The 22743-nt window shown below is 46.5% G+C and overlaps 1 protein-coding gene across 2 annotated transcripts in view; it reads right to left on the reverse strand.

Annotated features, from left to right (window-relative positions):
• ASTN1 (astrotactin 1) overlaps positions 1-22743 on the reverse strand; it is a 290332-nt gene that overhangs the window by 134856 nt on the left and 132733 nt on the right. The window contains exons 4-8 of one of the 2 annotated variants that reach the window (XM_019728222.2): positions 21482-21628; positions 20288-20395; positions 15706-15855; positions 14520-14711; positions 7119-7203 (exon numbers count right to left, since the gene is read on the reverse strand). In XM_019728222.2, coding sequence (XP_019583781.2) covers positions 7119-7203; positions 14520-14711; positions 15706-15855; positions 20288-20395; positions 21482-21628 — 682 coding nt within the window. The remainder of the gene's footprint in view (positions 1-7118; positions 7204-14519; positions 14712-15705; positions 15856-20287; positions 20396-21481; positions 21629-22743) is intronic. The other variant, XM_019728300.2, reaches the window with a different exon arrangement.

Here is a 22743-nt window from a genome sequence, read left to right on the forward strand (position 1 = left end):
GGGATGAAGATGTGTCCCTCAGTCCCTAGGGGAGGAGGATGCAAGTAGCAGGTGGGGGGGTGGCCAGTTAGCTCAGTTGGTTAGAGCATGGAGCTGGTAGCACCAAGGTTGCCGGTTCGATCCCCACATGGGTCCCTGTGAGCTGTACCCTCCTTAAAAAAAAAGAAAAAAGAAAAACAAGAAGCAGGTGGGGACCACAGCATGTCCACATCTCTTCTCCAGCTGATCACTGACGCTCAGAGTGTCACATGCTCTTCACATTGCGCTCTCCTTGAAATCTGAATTTACCTGACTGATTCATCTCCACGACCCACCTGTCACGATAGAGCCTGGCTACCAGCTCTGTGACCTTGAGCATGTGTCTGCACCTCTCTGGCCCTCTATGTCCCAATCAGTCCTCTGCAAGGACCCTTTAGGATGTACTCATCCACTAGTTGACAAACCAGTTCTCATTTTCACTGGAGGGGGTGGTGCACTGGGAGCGGACGCGCTCCCGCGGGGTCTGGAGACAGCATATCTTGTGAAGGAACAGTTCTTAAGTCTGGCAGTGCTTCAGAATCATTTGGAAGCACTTGTCAAACGTACGGATTCTGGGCCCTCTCCCAGACCTATGAAATGAGACTCTCTCAGGGTAGGTCGGAAACCAGTACTTTAAATAAGCTCCCTAGATGACTCTGAAGTATCCGCTCCATGAACTGGCACCAGGGAGTCAATTACTAGGGACTATTTTGCTCATGTGTCATCCTGAGTAACCAGGAAGGTTATAGTTGCCTCTAAAAGGGGAGCAAAGGGCATCCCCTAAAATGACACGGCGGGGTCCGCACTAGCTCGTAAGTGCCTTTGTGCAAATTAGGAAAAGGCACCCATCTGGACAGATGTAGCCTTTGTCCCAGGGTTTTCTCGCCTTGGCAAGCATGAGCTAGGTGTCAGCCCTCTGTTGCTTTCTCAGCCAGATGTTTATCTGCCATGTACGAAGTGCGTCTCTGTACTCAGCTGATTGACCACATTTTTGTGAAAATGGATCAAATTAAACATGTTTCCCCTTGAGAAAAGCCCTGAGAACAAGGTGTGCTCCCCAAGCCAGCGGGGGGACTTGGTCCCATTAAGCCAGTCTGAGGACCTGACCTGGTAGGTTCTGCTTTCCACCACCAGCTCCTGTCTGCTCACCCAGGGAGGGGTCAGTTCTCCTTCATGGGGCAACCCTTTCAGCTGCAATCAGGTTACAGCAGGGCTTCAGGAGAGAGAAGAAGCTGGGAACTTTCGGATTGAATTCTAATCGCTTCCTTCATTCACTTCGGCATTGAAATTGGTGGGATACAGGAAAGTCACATTTTCACTGGCAACAGAGGAAAGAGAAGGAGAGGGAGCCCAAGAAAAAGGGAGAAAGGAATGTTAAAAAGGGGCCAAATAAATACACTGGAAACCCTTGCTCAGAATAAGTTAAGTCAGGAATAATTACTAGAAAGAGTGACACGCACACATGTGTGTACACACACACACACACACACACAGAAATAGAAAAGGAGAATAAAAAGAGCTAATGGGAAGGTAACCCCATCTGAGCACGGCATGGCCATGACCAGGCAATGACAGTGAAGTCGGGGCTGCAGGGCCGGGGGCGGGGGGGTGGTGACCAGAGATAAAAGAGCAGCAGCCCACTGGCCTGCAAATCCTGTCTGAGGGGTTGGAGGAAGGTGAATGGGGCATGGGCAGGGAGGGGAATAAAAGCCCCATGATGAGCTAGAAATGGGCAAAGGAAAGTCAGGAAATGTCATATGTCACATAGGCCTGGCTTACTCCAGCTGAGTCATTTCTGAAGAGACTTGAAGCAGGTCACAGAAGGCCAAAAGCTGCCCAAGACAAGGCTTGGAATCAGAGCTACCCCTCAGCATCCTTGTCACTGCCCAATACGGGTTCAGCATCTGTGCTCTGATCGGAAGTTCCTGTTCAGTTTTAGTGGCCAGGAGAGCGAGGATGGCTTTGGATCATTTTGAATAATCAGCTGACCTCTGCTCAAGACCCAAGACCCAGACAAAGCACTGGGCCCACGGGCTCTGGCCATGGGTCTCCAGGGAAATGTTAGGATGGCATCGTTTGGGCAGGAGTGAAGAAAATCACCTCTTGGCAAGCCTGCATTTTGAGCAAGACAGAGAGGCTTCAGCCAACCATGACAAACACCGTCTTCATGAAAAGGAAACCGGAGTCTGTGGCATTCCCTCCTTCTGCAGAGTTAGAATGCCTCAGCAGTGACACCCAGGGCGGTGAGCACCAGGCAGGAGCTGCAGAAACAGGACAGAGCAATAAGCGCCTGGGCCAATGGAAAGGACGGATGAAGGCAGCGTGTACTGCGTATATGCACACGTGTGTGGACACATGCGTGCATGCATGCATGTGTGTTAATCTAGAGGTGGCATGGTAAGTGTGTTGCCTCCTCAGTAGGCCGGGTAAGGAGGGGGTGTTCCGAAGAGCAGGGCTGTTCCTGACAACTACTTGGAAAGCCTTGGAGAAATACCTGTTCATTTTCTGTAGATCTCTCCCCATGTCATGAATTATCACTCTGTCGCCATCCTTCAGCCCTGAAATCGAGTGATATGTGCTAGTTTCCTGGTGGGGAATCTCCCTGGAGTTGCCCTCTGTATCTAAGATGCCAGAATAAGAAATCAGACTATTATTTACCGGAATCTTCAAATGCATGGATTTAATCTAATCGTGGTGTCCTGAAAAATGCATCCAGAGGCCCTCGGGTACACTTTTAATTTAACCAAAAAAAAACACACCATTCTCGCCTTTCTTCATAATCTCCAAAGTAGCTCAATAAATGTGTTTTTTCTCCTCTAACATTTTCATGTAAAGTAATCTCTCTGGCTTCCTCCACCCACATGTATTGTTTTCATTGCTCATCTGTGGAAATTTGTGATTTGCCCTTTTGCCCCAGAAAACAAATCAGACTCTAAGAGTGCTCGGCTGTGTCTATGCGGCTATGGGGATGGGAGTTATTCTGTGAATTCACTCAGGTTAAACAGAAGACATGGCAAAGCACCCCGGTGGAGCAGGGTCTTCCATCCTGGGCCCTCTGTCGGGTGACCGAGTCACCGGGGGTGCTGTGGCTGGGAATAATTGCATTGCCAACCTCAAAGACCAGGATGTAACCTTAAACAGCCCATGTGCTTTTAATGACTCATTAGAACTCTGTCACGCGTGACTTTGTCTACATCTTTTTGAAGCTGTTTTTACTTTTTGTGAACAGGAGCTTCTCGTGTAAGAGCTCAGTGACTTTATAATCTGCCACCTGGATCCTGTCACCTGGGTTCACCAGTAACGGGGTTCACCACCCAGAACCACACACAAATGCCTCAACCTGCCTCGCTTCTCCTCCGCTATTTTTTGGCAGAACCAGAGTCACCAATAAAAGGTTGCAACCCCTTTGATTTTCATGCCTCGTACCTAAGGTCCCCAATTCTCTGTCAATCTTTGCTGTTGGGTCTTGAAAACGTTCATGTACAGGATAACTTTGGGACTACGCTTTACTAGCAGAATCCAGATCAATAACATTTTAGATCGTTACAAGACTTGTGTGTTTGTTGTTTTTTTTGTTGTTGTTATTTTCTTTTTAGGATGGTTTTCAATTATTTTGGAGGGGTTCAGAAAAGTAATGTGGAATGAGGGAATACCCCACCAAATATACAGACACCTGGGAACTTCTCCCTTCTGCTAACAATTCGAGGGGCATCTACCTGGAGTTTTGGTGCCCAAAGCCTTAGGAAGCAAGAGCTCTCTGAGATCTAGCCCTTCCCCAGCTTTGCAGCTTCTTCTCCTGTCTCTGTAAATTGCACTCTTAAGTTACACTGAGCTATTTATTTGCCATTCCTAGAAAAACCTTGCTTCTTATATCTCTGTGCCTTAACACACGCTGTTCCCTTTGCTCGGAATTACCTTTGTTACTTGTTAAATAGAACAGTTCAAAATCTAACTTCTCCACAGAGGTCTATTCCAGAGTCTTAGATGTCACATAAGTCATCCTTTAAATTGTAATCCCATAGACCTTTGCTCACACCTTTATTTGAATAGTTCTTCGAATCCATTGTAATTTTCTGTTATGTGCCCGTGTATCTATCTAGATGGTTAGTTCTTCCAAAGCAGATACCACATCTTTCTTCTTATAATTAGTAACCTGGCTTATCCTGGGCCAAAAAAGGTAACGCAGTAACATTTGTTGGAAACATGAATGAGTGAGAGAATAAATGACGGAGTAAGATTTCTATAAACAAGCCAGAGCACACACACACACATGGGTTCAGGTAAACTGGACCATGAGGCAGAGGCTGAACAAAGCTGTAGGTGTAACTCCTTTGCCTCACAGAATCAACCATTTGTAATTTTTTTGTAGTGGTGTCCTTAATCAATTTTCTTCCTTGTCTGAAAGTCATGAATGCTTATTGCTACTTTTCTCCTGGTACATTAACCTAGATTTTTCACCAGGGAATTCATTTTAACTATTACTGGCCTAGGAGTTGGTTGCTCTACTTCAAAGGAATGTTCAGCTATTTTAAGGTATGCAATATGTGGACACTAAGTGAAAAATGTAAATACCCACACACGCTGCTTACCTCTACCTTCTGGAACATAAAATAAAATAGTGGGGAAAACGAGGCCTACCATTGATTTTTCCGTAAGACTCCAATACATAATGTCATTAGTTGGCGATCTGTCAGATAGTTATCAGTTCCGGTGACAGTTTTCATGTTCAAATCAATGTCGATTAATTTTTTAAGAATCATTTAAGGAAGTGTGGCACCAGATCCCTGATTTAAATCAAGATGTAGGATATCTTCCACTTTTCACGTACCTTGTCACTTTACAACGAAAATGCCGTCATTTGTCTGGCACTTTTTTATATACATATAAACTCATGTTTCTTATCACTTCTGGTTCCATTATCCTCATGATAGTTTTTTTTCTTTCCTCTCCCCTCCTAACAGTTGCTCCATTATTATATTAGTGTACAAAATGAGACCTCGTAGACAGTGATGATCAGAGAATAATGGAAATCAGAGATGGAAATGACAGATTAGGTCTCCCTGTCTGTTTCCTGGGGCTAATGTTCCTGTCAGTCTGTATCTCAGTGCTTTAGCCTGTCTTATTTTAAGTGACACCCACCTGGGGCCTCCACCAACTCCTTGGAGGCTCTTGTCTACATCCTAAGACTGTCTCTACACACAGCCGGAGGGGATGACGGAGGCTTGTGCAATTACCAAGTGACGTCAGGCCCATCCTCACAAGATCTGTCTACAAGGCCAGGGGTGTGGAGGCCTGAGCGATTAGCCACCAAATCCAGTCACCACAGGGAGCCAGCCCGGATCGTTCGGGGCAAAAAGGGAAATTATATTTTGTCATTGTTTTCTTCAGCAGCACGCTTGCAGGCTAAGCGATAGAGGGCTGGTTATCCATCATCCTTTACAACATTTCACTCAATATGAATCACAGTCGACTGAGAGCCTCCGTTGTCACCTAAGCAAAAATCCTGGTTCCCCAGAAACTATGCAAACACCTCAGGGGGCAGAGAGCAAGGGAACTACGCTGATTTTAAATAGCAAATGGCACAGCACTTGACATCTCTTAGCCAGTCCTCTGCCGTCCCCACCCATCTTTCCACAACAGGCCGCCTCGTATGTATTTACCCTTCTACAAACACCTTCCTCTAAATTTTGTGGACTGCCTCTCTGATATGATCTCACATGCAGCGGAAACGGAGCCATCCTTCATTTTCACTCATAGAAAGATTTCATGGCATTTTGACTTCCCCAAGTTTTCTGACCTGTGACTCAGACTTCCTTTCCCTAACTCCATTCTCTCTTGTCCTTATTCCTCAACCTCCACCCGTTCCAGAACATTTGCCCTCTTCTAACGTCTACGGGCATCTATCATGCCTCGACTTAGTCATCAGCTGGCCAAGTTCTCAGAGTTGAGTTCTATCCCTTCGTCATAAATCACTCCCTCGGGCTCTTCAATCATTTTTATTGCTCTTCTCCAAACTCTCACCCATTTGTCTCCATATTTATTGCTCGGAGAGTCCAGAACTACATTCAATATTCCGGGCTTGGTCTCATCGGAATCGCACAGAGGGGGCTGAGTGCTCCGTGGCAATGCATGAAATGACGGTGGCGTCTTTTTTCCACCCTGTCAGGCTGCAAACCCATTTCTAATCTGCACGCCAAGCAATCACTCCGAGGTGGCTGTTGCCTTGATTTCTTTCTGGTTTTCCCGGTTCCATTGATTGCTATTCTTAGTTAGCGTTTACTGATCCCCTTCTCCTCCCAGTCTTCTCCATAACCCAACCAATGAGAAAGCAAGCTCTCAGCACCCAGAACAACATAGAAAGTTGCTTTTAAAAAGCAATACCAGATGGACAGTGTTAATATTTGCACAATCATGTGAACGCCACTGAATTGCACGTTTAAAAATGGTTAACATGATAAGTTTGATGTTATGAATATTTCATCACAATAAAAACTCTTAAATGATAAAACGATAAAATTATAAAGCCATAGATAAGGTAACTTTTTACCCTGTCACATGTGCTTAGGGAAAAGCAAAGGTCTCACAGAGAAATGGCAATTGGGGATGAGGAAAAAAATATTTTTACACTGAGCACTGCTTGAGTCTTTGCATCTCCCCCCTGCTGACAATCCCAGTGAAAATACGTTTCTACTCATGACAACTTGCAAAGCTCGTCAAGCTCTGGGAGAGCTACATGGGAGTCTGTGTGTCTCCACGTGTCTCCACCAAAATCAGCAGCCAAGTTCTGCCAGTGGAATCCTCATGGCGGGCGGCGGTGTGACAAGGAAGAAAGGGACAGCTTGGTTTTCAGATCCCAGCTGGAGGCTGCGGGGCTGCGAGGCAGAGGTGTCATCTCTGCGCTCGTAAATGGAGAAAAAGTTGATATGGACGTCACTGGGACGGTATAAATATGGAAATGCACTGTGACATTTTTACCCATTCGCTGATCTGAATATAACCGCGCTTTAGCTCTATTTCCCTACACACAGTTGCTCCACGTCACGCCTGTGTGATGGAGTGGTGACATCTGGGAACAGCTAACGTGCTGTCCCCTCACTTACCCCTGGTTTGTCCCCCATTCATTCCGAATGCAAAGGTGCTTGTGTACTGGATCCTTCATGTAACCTTCATAGCAGAGGCATTCCCCTTAGAGGAAGGGTTAAGGAGGGAGAAAAAGAAACATAAAGGAATTGATTAACATGTCTGTGTTTGGGAAAATTAATAGGAAGCGGTCAGATTGAACTCAGACTCTAATAGTGGCACGATGAGATAGTAAGTCCCACCATGCCATATAGTTCCGTCTCTCCCACCCACACAAATGAACACATACCACCAATCTCTCCATTTTCCACGACGTGAGAATTTGCACTAGTAGAGAAATCTAACATTTACAGAGCACCTATTGTATGTGGTCTATAAGCACAAAGACCAAAAACTCTTGGAGCAAAGGAATATTTTCATCTCTATTTCCTTGGTGCCCAATGTATTGCAAGGCACATAGTAGGTGATCAGTAAATGTTTAAAGACTGCATGAGTGAATTATTTCATCAAATACATTTCTAAGAATCTTAAAAAGCAGGTATTATTAGTTATGCTATGCTGACGGAGAAACTGAGGCTCGGGAAAATGAAGGGATCTGGAGACGGCTTGTAAATGGCAGCGCTAATACTTGAATCTATGTCTGTCTGCCTCCAAACCATTTTTTCCCACCATGCCAAGCTGCTAGCCCACTGAACAACTATTATAGAAGAAACCTCTTGTACTAATTACGGCTTTATAGGAACTCTGGGCTTTAGTTTTACAGTTTTAGTTTAAGTGAAAATGGCTAATCATCTTGGCGCTGGTAAACAGACGGATCCCCCACAATTCTATATTTGTTTAGAATATTATTATGCGGCCTAATCATCAGTTACTCCATTATTACACCAAGAGGTCCACAACCCATCTGAAATTGTGTGAAACACTGTATATGCGTGTATGTACATCTTTCCACAGCAGGTTTGCAAAACACTCACCCAATTTAGAAGTAAATCTAAGACCCCCATTGCTCTACTCAGTACCAATCTTGAAGAAAATTGTTGCTGCTTCCTTGTGTTAATAATGCCTTATACAAGGCTATGTATCCCTACCCACTGAATCTGGTTATGCTAAAACACTAATGTTAACTCTTTCACTGGCTGGTTATTTAATTTGTAGGGTGGGACTTCCTGAAATTTGTAAATAGCTAAGATGCATACCCTAAAGAGACAGGGGGCATACAGTTTCTTTATCTCCCTAGCCAGAGACATTTAGAAAGGCTATAAATATAATAATAGCTTTGAGTGAGTGCTATTTTCTTTTTACAAAGACTAAAACCAATACAAATGAAGTGAAGGGGCCGCACGGTTATGAGGGAACAGGTTAGGTAGGCTCTGAGCAAGGAGTCGTTTAAAGGATCTTAGCTCAACCATTCATTTCAAGATGGACCCATAAGCCACTGTCCGACCGGGCCTTATACCAGAGAGTACTCCTCGTCTTCCCTACACCTGCTCGAGGCTCTGAGGAGTGGAGTGAAAATGAGTAACTTCTTACTTTGTGGGGACCCACAGAGTGTATTGGGTCAGTGCTTTCTCTCCTGTATGGCAAACCCAGGCTTCCACATGGGTAGGACTCACGACAGGCTCGAATGTACGGGTGTCAGCGGTGCTGAGCTGTACATAGGAATGGTTGGGGAGCTGAGTCGGACACAGGAAAGCACAGCTGGAAATTAGGTAGTTGACGATAGGCTTTCAGAGGAAGGCTGTTTCTCTTAAGTCCAAAGAAAGCATGGACTCTGGGCTATAAGTTACGCAAGGGTACAGACAAGGTTAGCTTTATTCCCCCACACGAGCAGGCCTTTTGTAAATACTGTGTAAGGGAAAATAACTAAATTAATTAGTTTGCCCTAAATATATACATAACGCCACCACCGCTCCACTCCCAGAAGTAGATATCTAAGCTGGTTAATGAGACAAGGTCCCAGTTCTGTTTCTCCCTTAAGGAGGTCATTTTCCAATTGTCCTTGTGGACATTAGACATAAGGTGATATTAAAAACAAACAAACCAAAAAAAGGAAGTAACTTCAAGAGGTTGTCAAACCCATTCCTGTGACTCAGAATGGCCTTGGCTGGACGCTGTGCCTAGAATTAAGGATTGACAAGACAGGGAGTCCTTCCTGCACACTTGATACCTAGTTACTACAAAACGTGTAAAAATAAATGCAGTAATAACAATTCAGACCTCAAGCAGAGTGTGATTTTCCTAATGATGCCAATATCCACCATTTGTAGGGCACATTTACCTTTGTCAAATCACCTTTACAGTCATTATCTCCTTATGAGGTTTCCATCATTCATTACTCTGTGGGGACACTGCTGACAACAGATAAAGCTTTCCTCCATACAATGTCAGAGGCAGCTCCAAGCCAGAGCAACAGAGAAATGTTCAAACCTATCAGGCTGGAGTTTGAGGAGATCCAAAATGTGCCTCTCAAATGATCCTCATTTCCGGAACCCACCAAACTTTCCTTTTCTGTATTTCTCCTCAAAACTAGTTTGGCCATCTACGTTAAAAGGAGTTCAGACTTGAGGAGGACAGTTACCATGGCAACCCAATGCTAAATCTTGACTTTAAGAGGGGTTTCGTGCAAACACAGGCTCCGACTGTTAGCTGTGAATTTTAAAGACCCCACAAGGGTGTTGGATGCCCTCCTAACTAGAAGTGTTACAGTCTCTGCATCTGCTGTGACAGATGGCAGGAACACATGATGTGCTGACTCGGTAGCAGTGTTCATAGGGTCCAATGGAAAGATGTGCCCTGGCCACGGAAAAGTACCCAACCAGGACGGAGTGTGCCCTGCAGAAGGCACTCACAGGCAACCACCTGCCAAAGAGTGGAAGCCCATTGCGAGGTGATCCACGCACAGCCTGGAGACGGCTACACTGAGCTGTGCGTGGTACCCTACAGGCAGAGACCTGGAGGGACCTTGTAGGATGGACGGCCCCTTGGGTCATTTCTCATTCTGCAGATGAAGGACTAGGGCACACATCTCATGAAAGGATTAAAGAAAGACCTTGGAGCTAGGGTTCCTCAGACATGACTGGGCTCACAAGTTGTCTGTGAGGTAAGTGCAGATAAAGGCCGAAAGCCCTGAGTCACCTCTCTCCTTCATGTAGCTATTGGCTTTCATTAAATGGAACTGGGTGTGCCTCATCTAAAAAGGGAAATCTTTGCAAGACATCTGGACTTGGGTAATATCTAATTGCCTGGTCTTGTCCCCTCTGGAGACATCAGGCAAAAGGCAGGCCCAGACTCAAACAGCCCCACATGACTCTGGGAGGGCAGACAGAGGGAAATATTCCAAAAGTGCATCCTGAAGGAAGGTGCTGTAATTGAGCCACAAAAGGGAGTTTGGAATGGGCAGACCTTCCAGGTGGCAGGGACAAAATAGGAGCTGTGCTGTCCTGCCAAATTGTGTTCAAAAAATTAGGGAAAGCTAGAGAGAGGGGGGCAGTAGTTCAGAACACAGAATGGGAGGAGGGCTACACTGAGTCTGGAAAACTGGTCCAATGTCCCTCTCCAGATTTTATACATTTCTCATGGTTGGGACTAGATTATCGGAAGATCTGGGTCTAAGGGAATTTTGGTGTTCTTGGGTGGTGATGGGACCTTGATTTAGCTTGGTCGTCCATGCGCCTCGCAGACGCATAAAGCCCACATATCCTGAACAGGGAAGGAGGGTCTGTGCCAAGATTAGTGGGAGCTGTGAAATTAAGCAGGTGTTTGAAGCCTCCACAGCTGCCCTCATGGCAGAGCAAAGGCCAGGGATGGAGTGGAAAGAGAGGTCGCCAAAACCAGTTAGTCTGCGTTGCCATCAAAAAGCAATCAAACAGACATACCACCACAATGAAAACCCTTAGAAAGTACAGGAAAAGTCAACCCCAGGCTGGATTCAGCCGGGCATTAAGCTGTACAACCTCAATGGTCTGCTGCTAGCCTGACTCGACCAGAGACACACCTGGGTTCCAAACCTGGGAGGCTCTGGGAGAGAATGTCAGTGTGCGGTGGACGAAGGGCTTCTGGGCATTGAGCTAAGAGCTTTAGGTACATTATGTCCCTCCCAAATAGCATGTTGCTAGAATATAAAAGACAGACTGGAATGGAAAACAGATCAGCACGTTTCCTCCAGCTCAGATTCTTCCGTAGATTCCTGACACATCTTCAGAAAGGCTATGTAACCACCCTCTAATTCGTCTGGAGCAATATAAGGGTCACATAACAATGCTTGTTCTTTCTCTATCCTTTTTCTCCTTCCTATATTAGTTTTCTATAGCTTCCATTAAAAAATATATATATCACACACTTAGTGGTTTAAAACAACATAAATTTGTTATCTTATAGCTCTGTAGGTCAGAGGTCTGACCTGAGTCTCACTGGGCTAAAATCAAGGTGTCTACGTTCCTTTCTGGAAGCTTGAGGAGAGGGAACGTTGCCTTGCCTTTCCCACCTTTGGAGGTTGCCCACATTCTGTGGTTGTGCCCGTTCCCTCCATCTTCAAAGCCCGCAATGGCTGATGGACTCCTCTATCGTATCACTCTGGCCTCCTCTTCTGCCTCCTTCTTTCCCTTTTAAGGACCCCTGTGATTACATTGATCCCACCTGGTTAACCCAGGATACTCTTGTTATTCTTAAGCCAGCTGTTCAGCGACCTTAATTCCACCCATAACTTTAACTCATCTTTTCCACGTAACACGACATATTCACGGGTTCTGGGGATTGAGACATGGACGTCTCCGGGGCCTCATTATTCTGCCTACCACACCTGGTATTCTGGACTACTGTGCAGGTGATAAGTGCATACATGCTTAACTTTGGAATACTTTGGAAAGTTGCCTGAGGAAAATTCCAGACCCCAGAAGTTGCTCCTTTGCAGGGACTGAGCACCTGTTTGTTTATTTGTGTGTGTATCAGAAAGTATACACGTGTACTTGCACAGTTCCACACATCCATATGGGCAGACCCCTCAGCGTGGCTGGGAAAGCACATGTCCCAACACTATGACATTTCCAAGTGAGTTAGCTAGAGGAATGCAAAAATAACATCAACTTGACTTGCAGCCAATTCCCACACTCAGCTCTTTGGAGAAAGGCTCTAGGATGGCGTGTGGGAGGCGATAAAGTTTCTTACTGATGAGCGTGTGGGATGACCACATCATCCCATGTGCAGAGAAAGAAGCAGGGCAGGAAGGGGAAGGGTTTCCAATTCCAGCATTAACGAAAACAAAAGTCTCTGCAGCACCATTTCCCAGCTGCTACCCCAAAATGAAGATGTCACCTCGGTCCTGTTGAGGGGTTTGGGTTCTTACTTCAAGTCTCCCTCCATGGCTTTCCAGTTGGAAATTCATTAATTGTCACAGATAGTGGGAAGCCACTAGCAGGGGAGGGGCTTCCCAAAGCCATTTTCAGCAAGGATTGGAAATGAGACATGTGGGAGGGACTGAAGGTGTGATGGGGGTTTCAGTGTGGACAAGCAGCATCCTGAGCTTCTGGCTCAGAAAGCAGTGACGCTCAGTAGTGATGGTTGCCTACATGGTTGGGAATTACAAATCGGCTAGATCCGACATGTCTGGGGAAACTGAACAATGCTTTAAAATCCCACCTCTGCTCTGATTTCATGATGGAGAGAACACAGATTCTGCCTAGGACAGGTGTGGGGCCTCGGGCAAGTCATGTAACTTCTTGGGGAATCTGAACATTGATATCAAGTAAGGAGACAGTTTATCTCTAAGAGCCCTCCAAGGTGAAAACACCAGTCCCTTATTTCCACATGTAATTAAAAGTGCCTCCCGATCTTTAAAACCTCAGTAGCAGCTCCCAAGATGCTCAGGGGAATCACGCTTCTCTTGGAAGTGAGTTTCACAACTCAGACTGTCCCAGGATCCCATAATGCAAGTCAGCGGGGGGACCAGAGACTAGCTCAGATGCATGAAGAGGCCCCACCTATAAGCTGAGCTCTTTTTACTTTCTCCTGAGCATACTGGTTTTGGGCATAGCGCGGAGCCCATCTGTTTGGTTTGGTGTTTGCCTGACAGTGTGGGAGGGGCAGCAAGTAAGCACAGTCTTAGACATCAGATGTTTAAAATGCTGTACTTTCTCCTCCATATGGGGGCCTAGAATCTCTGTGATGGGCCCACGTAAAAACTCTTAGACCTAAGAAGGTGAACGTTAGATGATATGGTGACCTACTCCCCCAAAGAGATACAGTAACAAGCTAGAATGGAAGTAAGGGCTCTCTACTAATGTCCCTTCACCCCAGCACCTAAAAAAGATGCATCTATACGGGTGTGTGTGTGTGTGTGTGTGTGTGTGTGTGTGTGTGGTGTTGAGGGACTGGAGGAGTTGGCCCCTGACTCCAGCAACAAGTCACTTGAGGGTCTTAGATATCACTAATATCTCTTTCCTCTGTTCTAAGGCATCAAACTGCATCTCTGGGAAGGAGCTATCTGTGGTACTGAAATCTACCGGTAACATCTTCTTAGAGACGACTGTAGATGAACCCTTCTACAGTGAAAGTGCAAAGCTACCTGGGATGAGGGTTCTACTCCTGGGTGTCCTGGAGCTCGTGTGCGTGCCCTAGTGTGTACGGTGTCTGAATGTGGACCCTCTCTCTGAGAAGCCCCAGCCCCACTTGATAATATAACAGCCTGAAAGATATCTACACCATTTGGCCCAGGAATCTCGCTTCTGAGATTTAGCCGAACAAAATAACTTCCAACGTGTCCGGCATTTATGTGGAAAGACATTCATTTTAGTAGTATGTGTAAAAGTTAAAAACTTAAAGCATCCTAAATGTCAAATAATAGGGGAATTATTTAAATGAGCTATAATATACGCATACAATGGAATACCAAATGGCCATTAAAATTATGTCTTTGAGGATTATTTAATAGGGCTGGAAAACTCTCATGGTAGAATAAATGGAAAAAAAAATTGAGAAAACTCTACTAGACTTAGTATGCTTGCAAGCCTCTAACAATCATGCATAGATAAAAGACTGGAAGGGAGGACACTAAAATTTTAAAAGGACTTCTGCCGGAGATAGAATCATAGATGATTATTATTTTCTTCTTTGAGCTTTTTTAGACTTTCCAACTTTTCTACCATGAACATGCATACAGAGTCTAGTCCCAGTAGCTGACATCCCCTGGCGGGATGGCAAATGGGCAGTGACAGTCAACCTAAACGGATCTGCCTGGTGTGGGGTTACAGTTAGGATGCTTCCAAGTCTTCTGCCAAAAGAGGACCTCACATTTCAAGCCAACATGCTGAGGGGTCCAGCCACGTTGGCAGCTTGCATGGCCTAGGCTCCCAGTCACAATGGCACCATCAGAAAGGACGGCTTGGGTTTCGAGGGGGATTGCAAGAGGCATGAACTCTGACAGTTACCCGCTGCCCGGTGCTCCCGCCTACCAGTTTCGGGGTCACATTGGTGTTCACAGGGGTCCAGGAGCCGCCGAGCACAGAGGTCCATGGCCCAGGGCCCGCTGGAGTTCTGCTGAGAGAACAGCAGCACTTGGGCCGGGTTCAGCCAGTCGCTGGCGTCCAGCTGGCTCCCCTCCAGCAAGATGAAACGGCTCCCTGCAGGGGGCGAGAGAGGAGGCGTGCCCATGTATGTGTGCACACACGCTCCCTCGCACGCATGTGCACACACACGTCACTGGGGATGGAGTAAGGGGAACTCTGCAGATTAGCCTGAACCCAAGGTTATCCCTCCTACCAGTCATAAGCTGCCTGTCATTAGCCCCCAAGATGGAGGCTTAGGTACCTCCTGGACCTCCCGCCATGTTGTCCCTGCCACAGTGCCCCATCCTGCCTCTACCAGGGTGGACCTAAGGGATACAGAGACAGAGCAGCTCTGTGATGGCCATGGCACGGCTGGCTCTATCAGACCCAGCCACAGGCACTGACACGCATCCAATGACAAGGGCCTGCTCCCTGTCTTCACTTGCCATGAAATAACACCAGGGACAGGCCCCACTTGTTTCCAGCCTTACAGTAAGCAAGAGAACAGACACAACTACAAGTCAATTACCTCGGTGCTCTGGGCTTACCTAACTCAGGGACTCTCAGGACCTACTTTACTCCCTCATTACATTGGGGTACCCCTGGATGCAAGTACATTATTGCTATGGCGTTCCAGGCTTAGAGCAAGTTACTGCAATCAGGAATTTCTCACCTGGGCATAGTATGCTTGCAAGCCTCTAACAATCATGCAGCAAAGCACGGCTGATCCTTAAACACCTCTACTATTCCACTTAGCATTTCCCCTCTCGAAAGCTTCAAGAATCTTCACGTCTACCTACCTGGATCCAGTCTGCTCTACAAAAATGGGGCTTGTTGAGAAACAAATAGGAATGGGAAATAGTAGTGGGCATAAAAAAGGTGATCTGTTCCGTTTTTGTTTTTGTTTTTTAACCCTGCTTTCATCTGTGGACAATCCAATTTTGTCCTAAGCCTGACTGATCTGGGTTTCTTTTTCCCTCACTTAGGTTGACTCTTGACTTCTATCTTCCTTGCCCACCCTGAAACATTTCTCTTTGGGGAGGAAACAGCGTCTCCGAAGTGGGCTTACCGTCAGCGATCAGGTGCTCGGGGACGTGCAGGGTGATTTTGACAACGAGAGGGCAGCTGACGTGAGAGGAGCACACAAGGCCGATCACACAGCTGGTGACGCTGATCAACGTCAAGGTGGTCTTATTCACGGGACTTCGGGGAGAACCCACTGAACACAAGACAAAAGCAAGACGTGTGGTGGTAAAAATCTTGGCAGTAAGAGGTCGACTTGGCCGTTGGCTGCCCAGCCCAGCAAACGGGGTCAGTTGGCAAACCGAGTCCAGACAAGAAATGTGCGCAGCTGCATGACCTCAGTGACCTTCATCCGCACACAACGCCATGTCATTGGCTGGCATCAGAGGGGACTTGACCAACTGGTGGCCCTCAGGGTCAACAATGGTCAGGGGTGTACAAGCCATCTGCAGTCTCCCTGGGCCAAGTTCACAAGAGAAATAATAAAGGAGGGCTTTCCCCTGCTGTGCTTTCCTGGCTGTGCTCCGACCTCTTGCCCAAGGGTGGCAGGCAAGTTGTAACCCTACGTTTGAAGTCCCTGCACTTCCCACCACTTTTTACAGAGGGCGCTCTCACAAACCAGCCCCTCCACTCCTGGACTCAAACTTCTCCCCAGGAAGCTTCAGAGCTCGAGGAGCTTGCACCTACTTTATGGGTGGGAGTCCTACAGGTGACTCTTTAACTCTGTAAGGCTGGGAGAAGAACATGAGGAAAGTCAGTCATTGGGGTAAGGTCATAAATGGAAGCTTAGTGAGCAAACGGAGCTGGGGAATAAGAAACACTCCCAGGGAGTGGGGACAGGGATCCGAAGAGAGGGTTGTTCACTGTGTTTTTTGTTTGTTTGTTTTTGATGGAGAGGATTTCACATAAAGGCAGAACAGATGTGGGAAAGTAAGAAAGTTAAGTTGCCAACAAAACGTGTGGGTCCTTTGGCTTTTTCTTATGGTCTATGTTAATATTTTGTATTGATACAAATAAAAGGCATCTATTATGTCAGACCATGTGCTAAGTGTGTTCACACACATTTTAAAAATTTCTAATATTTGCTCCCTTACAATAAATCTACGAGTCTGTCCAGGAGCTACCCACTTTCCAGGTAAGGAGAATAGGTTTGAAGAGATTAACCTCAGAGTGGTAGGTACCACTTATGAAGTGTAATTGTGTGTCAGGCACCGGTGCCCAGGGTTTTATGGCTCCTGTCACTTGACAATGACCACAATCTGATGAGGCAGCTCCCTCAGAGGAACAGTGAGTTAGAAAGGAGCCAGGGCAAGTGCAAGGTCCAGCAGCTGCTGGGAATGTAGCCAGGATCAAACCCAAGTTCAGCTGAGACTACAGCCCGGACAGTAGCCCAGTGGAGCCTTGGGAACTGCTGTTCCAGGAACGCAGGGAAGGATTTGGTCCACGGCTGCACCCGTGCCTTTGGGAACAGCATCCCTGAGTGGGTGTGCTGAAGTAGCTGAGAACGAGAGCCTCCGGGGTGGCCGCAGTGCCTGGATCCTCCGTCCCTTGCTACCTGGAGATATTCTACTCATGTTAGTCCTTTCCGTACAGAGTCTGTTTCCCCACACTTATACATTTCTACTCCAGACCAGGCCTGAGCAAATCTACTACCAGAGTGTCCCTTGGGCACTCCAGGGCAAATCCAAAATGGCCCTCTCCACTTCCTGCAAACCCTGCCCACCGCCTCTCTCCACTGCCCAGCAAACAGCACTGTCATTTCTTTGGCTTCTCAAGTCCCCATATTCCATCATGTCTAACTCTTCCCTCTTTCGCAAAGCCATACTCTCCCCACCATCAATGCCAGGAAATCATTATTCATTTTGTGCCCAGACTTCTCTTGCCTCCATTCTCTCCATCCTTACCTGTGCTTATCATCTCACACCTGGACTATGGCAATATCCATGCACCCAGGCTCCCTGCCTCCACCTCCTCCCCGCTCACCTATCGTCCACCCTGTTCCAGAGGGACCCCTCACAAAGCAGAGTGGGCGAGAGCAATGTTCTTTAACAGCCTTCAATGACTCCAGCTGAATGTGTTAGGTCCACGTCCTTCAGTCAAGGTCATGTACCTTCTCCTGACCTTCCAGTTATTTCCTACACAGACCACAAACCTGCACTGTAAGATCATTCTCGTAAACTAGCTACTGCTCTCTGGCTAGACCATTATCGTTGATGTCTCTGTGACTTTGCACGTATTATTTCCTCCTCCACAGGACGTCATTTTGTCACCCTGTCACCCCGGTATACACCTACTCTTCAAGTCTCAGCTCAAACAACATGTCCCTATAAACACTTCCCTGAAACCTTGAAGAACCGATTCTCACTCTTCCCTTGCAACTCCTGTAGCCCTCGGCGCACCCTGCGGTTACAGCGCTTATCACACAGCGTTGTCACTGTTTACGGGCCTTGCCACTGCTCTCATGTGATTTCAGTAACTTGCTCCTCATCTACTCGTCTCTCTAGTGCTTCTGCATCACCAACCCATCCTCCAGCCTCTCTACCCGGCTTCAAAATGTCCAGTGGTTCCCTACGACCTACAGAACCAAAAGCAAACAGTGACATGGCACATGTACGGTCCTTGGGTAGCTAGACTATTTCCCATCCGTATTATCCCTGGGTGCCTATTATATTTATGTCTCGGAATACAGCTGCCATATTGAACCACTTGTACTTGCTTGAAAATACTATGTTCTTTTGTGCCTCCAAGGCTTTTTATACACTAGTTTCCTCTACTGGAATGCCCTTACCCTCGGTTTTCCTTTTTCAATGAATTCTTTATGTTGTATATAACCCAAGTCTAATTATGTTCTCCTTTTTGGCCTCCTATTGCTGCCCGGTAGAATTAACTGATCTCTCTGCTGAGTATATATTTTACTTTATTTATATTATTAAATTAAGCCTTATCAGTGTGCCTTGTTTTCCTGTTTCTCCCACCTATCACAAAGCCTGACCCATGGCAGGTGAGTTCCAAAATTTCCTGCTGGCCTGACTGATGCATCCAGTTCGATTCAACAAACACAAGCATCTATTATACAAGCAAAATCTTCCACTTTGGAAAAATAAATTAGACGTGCCCGTCCCTAAGAAGCTTACAGTCTAGTTAACAGCAATAAACAGTTGATGTACTAGGAGAGCCGGGTACTTAAAAGAAACAGTTTTATGCTGCAAAGAAACTCATTCTGATTCACTGCTACGAAATTTTCTTAAACAGGCTTTTATTCAAGCAGAACACACCCTGCTTTGGTGCAGCTTAGGCTGGATGGGCCTGGGTTGACTATTTGCTGTATATGAATATGTAACAAAGAGCAGAGGATCCATGTTTTCACCTCGGGGATGCTGGGGCATCAGACATTAAGTGGCCCAGAGCCCCACTGAGCTCTTCGCTGACAGCAGCGAAGCCTACAGAAGCTGGAATTGAGGAACTAAAAGGGGTCCTTGCAATTTCTGGGAAGAATGTCCTTAGTATGAAAGGAACTGAAATGGAGGTAGTAAAGGGCCAACATGTAGCTGTCTTTTTGGGGGCATTGCTTGATTATTGGTTGGGGAAAACGCTAGTGATTATAACACAAGGTGATGCCACTCAAATATCCTCCAACGTATCTCAAGGGGCCTCTGTCCAAAACTCTTTAACATGGAGTGCTGTAGAAACCCGACACTACATCGTGGAGAGTTTAATAGCAACAGCAATAGGGCTTTCATAGTGCTTTGCCAATCACCGAAAAAGCACATTTTAATATAATTTAATCCTGAGAGTAGCCCTATGTGTGAGATATTATTCACCCATGTAATACGTGAGGAAACTGAGGCTCAGAGAAGTTGCTGCACTTGTCCAGTACCACACAGCACATAAATGGTGAAGCTGATTGGTGCTGGAAACCAGGCCTCCCTCAGGGATAATGGTGACACCAGCAAGTCATAGGAAGTGGCAGCCACAAATGCACTGGTTTTACCTGAAGCCACTGAACAACAAGGTGGAGTGGCACAGGCGGTGGCTGCACGGAGAGACAAGTCTATCAGCACCAAGCAAAATGAATGAACTAACCTGGACCGAGCCAGGAGAAAGGAAGGAACCTGGAGGCTTGGGCTCCGCTGTTTCTACTGGGAGGGGATTAAAGATCAAACACCCTTACCCACACTTCTCAGGCTATAGATTATTCCTCAGTTACCCTGCCCCCCCAATCCCTCCCTCTCCCAACCCCAAGGCCAGTGTTGACCACTAGGCAAGGGTACATATCCTGTCCACTTTTTCACATACAACATACTGTATCAACTTTATTTCCTGTGTCTAAAGAGCAAAATATGACCCCTGAGGCTTCCAGAAGGAATCGAGAGTCTTCTGACCAAGAAATAGCCTTTCAAACAACTTGGAAACCTGTTTGAGAGTGCCATTATCTGGGAGAGATGATTCTCTGCAACGTCTCACTCTAGGCTCTTCTTTCTTCCTTAGGAGGGAACACCAACTGTGGTCCCAGAATCCTTCCCACAGAAACTGGCTTTGGTCCACAGAGCCCTCAGCCTGACCAGCACCTGTGCAGCCCTCTCCCCAGAGCCCCGTTCACCCCCACTCTGCCCCTCCATCCTTCCTACCTCTGCTGCGTCTCCGGCTCCGCGAGGGGTCTGTGTAGAAGGTAAGCTGGGGGTCATTTTCTGCCTCTGTGCCAGAATCCCCTTCGGGGTTCAGGAAGGCGGAGCCAGCTGTAATGAACAGGAGAGCAGCAAAGATCTTGAGTTTTGTCTGTATGACACCAACTCATTAGGCAAGTTCAAGGGAAAATCAATAAAACTGAGAGCAGGGTGGCTGACAATCGGGGCGGAGTAGCGGCAGGGATTAGAGCTTTCTGATTGTACACAGATTTATTGGAGAAGGGGACCTTTATATGACAGCAATCACTAGAGCCCTACCTCCACCCAGCCCATGTTCCTGACAGCTGCCGGCCAGAGAGGCTATTCACGGATGGCGGTTGGAAGAAGAAGAAAGAGAAACTTCCCTCCTTACAAGTCATGATTCTGGTTGATATGAGACTGGAATTGTATCTTAAGGGGCATATGTTTATGTCTTTATATCTATAGGATATTATGTTCCTGGTGTTTTTTTGTTTTTGTTTTGTTTTTTGTTTGTTTGTTTTCTTGGTTCTCGAATTAACACATATTCAATGTGAAAAAGAGAGAAAAAATAAAGAAAATACATAAAAATGTGTAAAGGGAACAACACTGACGTCCTGTAAATCCTTTAAGTCAGAGGAAAACTGTTAACATTTGATGTATACACTGTCCCTCTTTGTCTGATACAAAAACAGATCAACGTTTTTTAATCTCCCCTTACAAATGGCATTCTGGGGCACCTTCCATTTTACAACCTCATGTTTTCCATTTAATAGATGGGCGGGCAACTGTCCATACTCAGAGATATCGACCCATATTATCATCATAAATGGCTGCCTGCTGAGCCACTACATAGTGGACACATGTGCAGGTCGTTAAACAGTTCCCTACTGATGGACACTGAAGCCAGTTCCGATTTTTCTCTCTTTTAAACAGTGCGATGAACAGCCTTTTAAACACATCTTTGCCCATGTGTCCCATTATTGCCTAAGGAGAAATCCTCGCTGATGAAATTCCTTAGTCACGAGGTCTGTTGTATGGTTAAGTTTTTAGGTGACACCCAACATGCCTCCAGAAAGATTGTGCCAAAACGCACATGCATGGAGACCGAGGCCCAACCCCGTCCTCCACTAATACGAAGGCATCCACCCGCCCGCCCTAACGTCAGACAATGGGCACCTCTGGCCTTGTTGTTGATGCGTTTCCTCTGGCTGCTGGACGTGTGAGAGAGCAGAGTAGCTGGCTGGTGGTTGGAGTCCACAGGGCTGGTGGCGATGATGTTATCTTTGTATTTGTTCATCAGGGACAGCTTGGCATTGTCACTCCCTGGATAAGAAAAAGTCAAGGCAAAACGGTGGAGAGAAAAGGTCAGAAGAAAGCGAGAGCAAGGAAATCTGCCTGAACCCAATAAACGGAGTTTCACAGAATTAAAATAGGGGAACTTTAAAGGGAAAGCCAGGCAGAGACTGAAACACTTGGGTTCCTAGGGGGCCACAAGGTTATGACAGGAGTGACGTGAGAATGATGACAACTGAAAATCCAGTTCAACTAATTCTGCATTGATAGGGTCACCCCGTGTGGCCCTTTGGCTGGAAACAGACTGAAGAGTGCTTTCGATTGGTCAGCATGGAGTTTTAAAAGAATTTGAATTGCAGTGCGTTCGGGCAGAACATGTCATCCTTCTTTCCCCATCGTCTGCACTAGTCCCTGTCGCCGGACATCCAGTTAGTTCACATACTCTTGCTATCTGGCGGCTCCCCGAATGCATCTGAGTTTGTAACCCCTGAGAGTCATATGGCTACTTTGTGGGCTTAGCACTATGCCAGGTGCTACAGGGGACATGAAATATTGGTCCCCCATTCTCAAGGAGTCCCCAGATTTTAATCTTAGTAGGAAGTGGCCACTCATATAGGCTCTCTTCCAGGTAACAAGCAGCATGGAGACCTCTAGGATGTGATTTCCTCTTTTCAAGCCCCACTGAAAGTCCATAGCAATATTCAGTATCCAAATGGCTTCTTCAAAGATAATTGGGCAGTTCTTTGAAGGACCATTGTCTTGCGGTATTATCTTTGGGGAGCTGGTGGTTTATAGATGGGGAGAGCAGGAGGGAGGGAGGGAGGGAGGGAGGGAGGGAGGGAGGGAGAGAGAGAGAGAGAGAGAGAGAGAGAGAGAGAAAGTGGGCTACTGTTAAAGAAAAGTACAGTTTGTTGTACATTTTGTTGACCCTGGTCTTGTTCAGCCGACCAGGTCCAAGTGTCTTCCATCCAGTGTCTCACAGATACACAAGGCGTCTGAGGTCAGACCGCCTGATTGCAATTCTTCATTTTCATTGAAGAAGCGCATCCCTTGCAAAGACCAGAGTCGTGAGCATGACAACACAGCTAACACCCCGCCCCTGGTCAGAGTCTCCAGAGTCATAGAAAAGAACAGACACTTCTATC

The sequence above is a fragment of the Rhinolophus sinicus genome, linkage group LG17 (genome assembly GCF_036562045.2).
Source record: "Rhinolophus sinicus isolate RSC01 linkage group LG17, ASM3656204v1, whole genome shotgun sequence".
Lineage (NCBI taxonomy): Eukaryota > Metazoa > Chordata > Mammalia > Chiroptera > Rhinolophidae > Rhinolophus > Rhinolophus sinicus.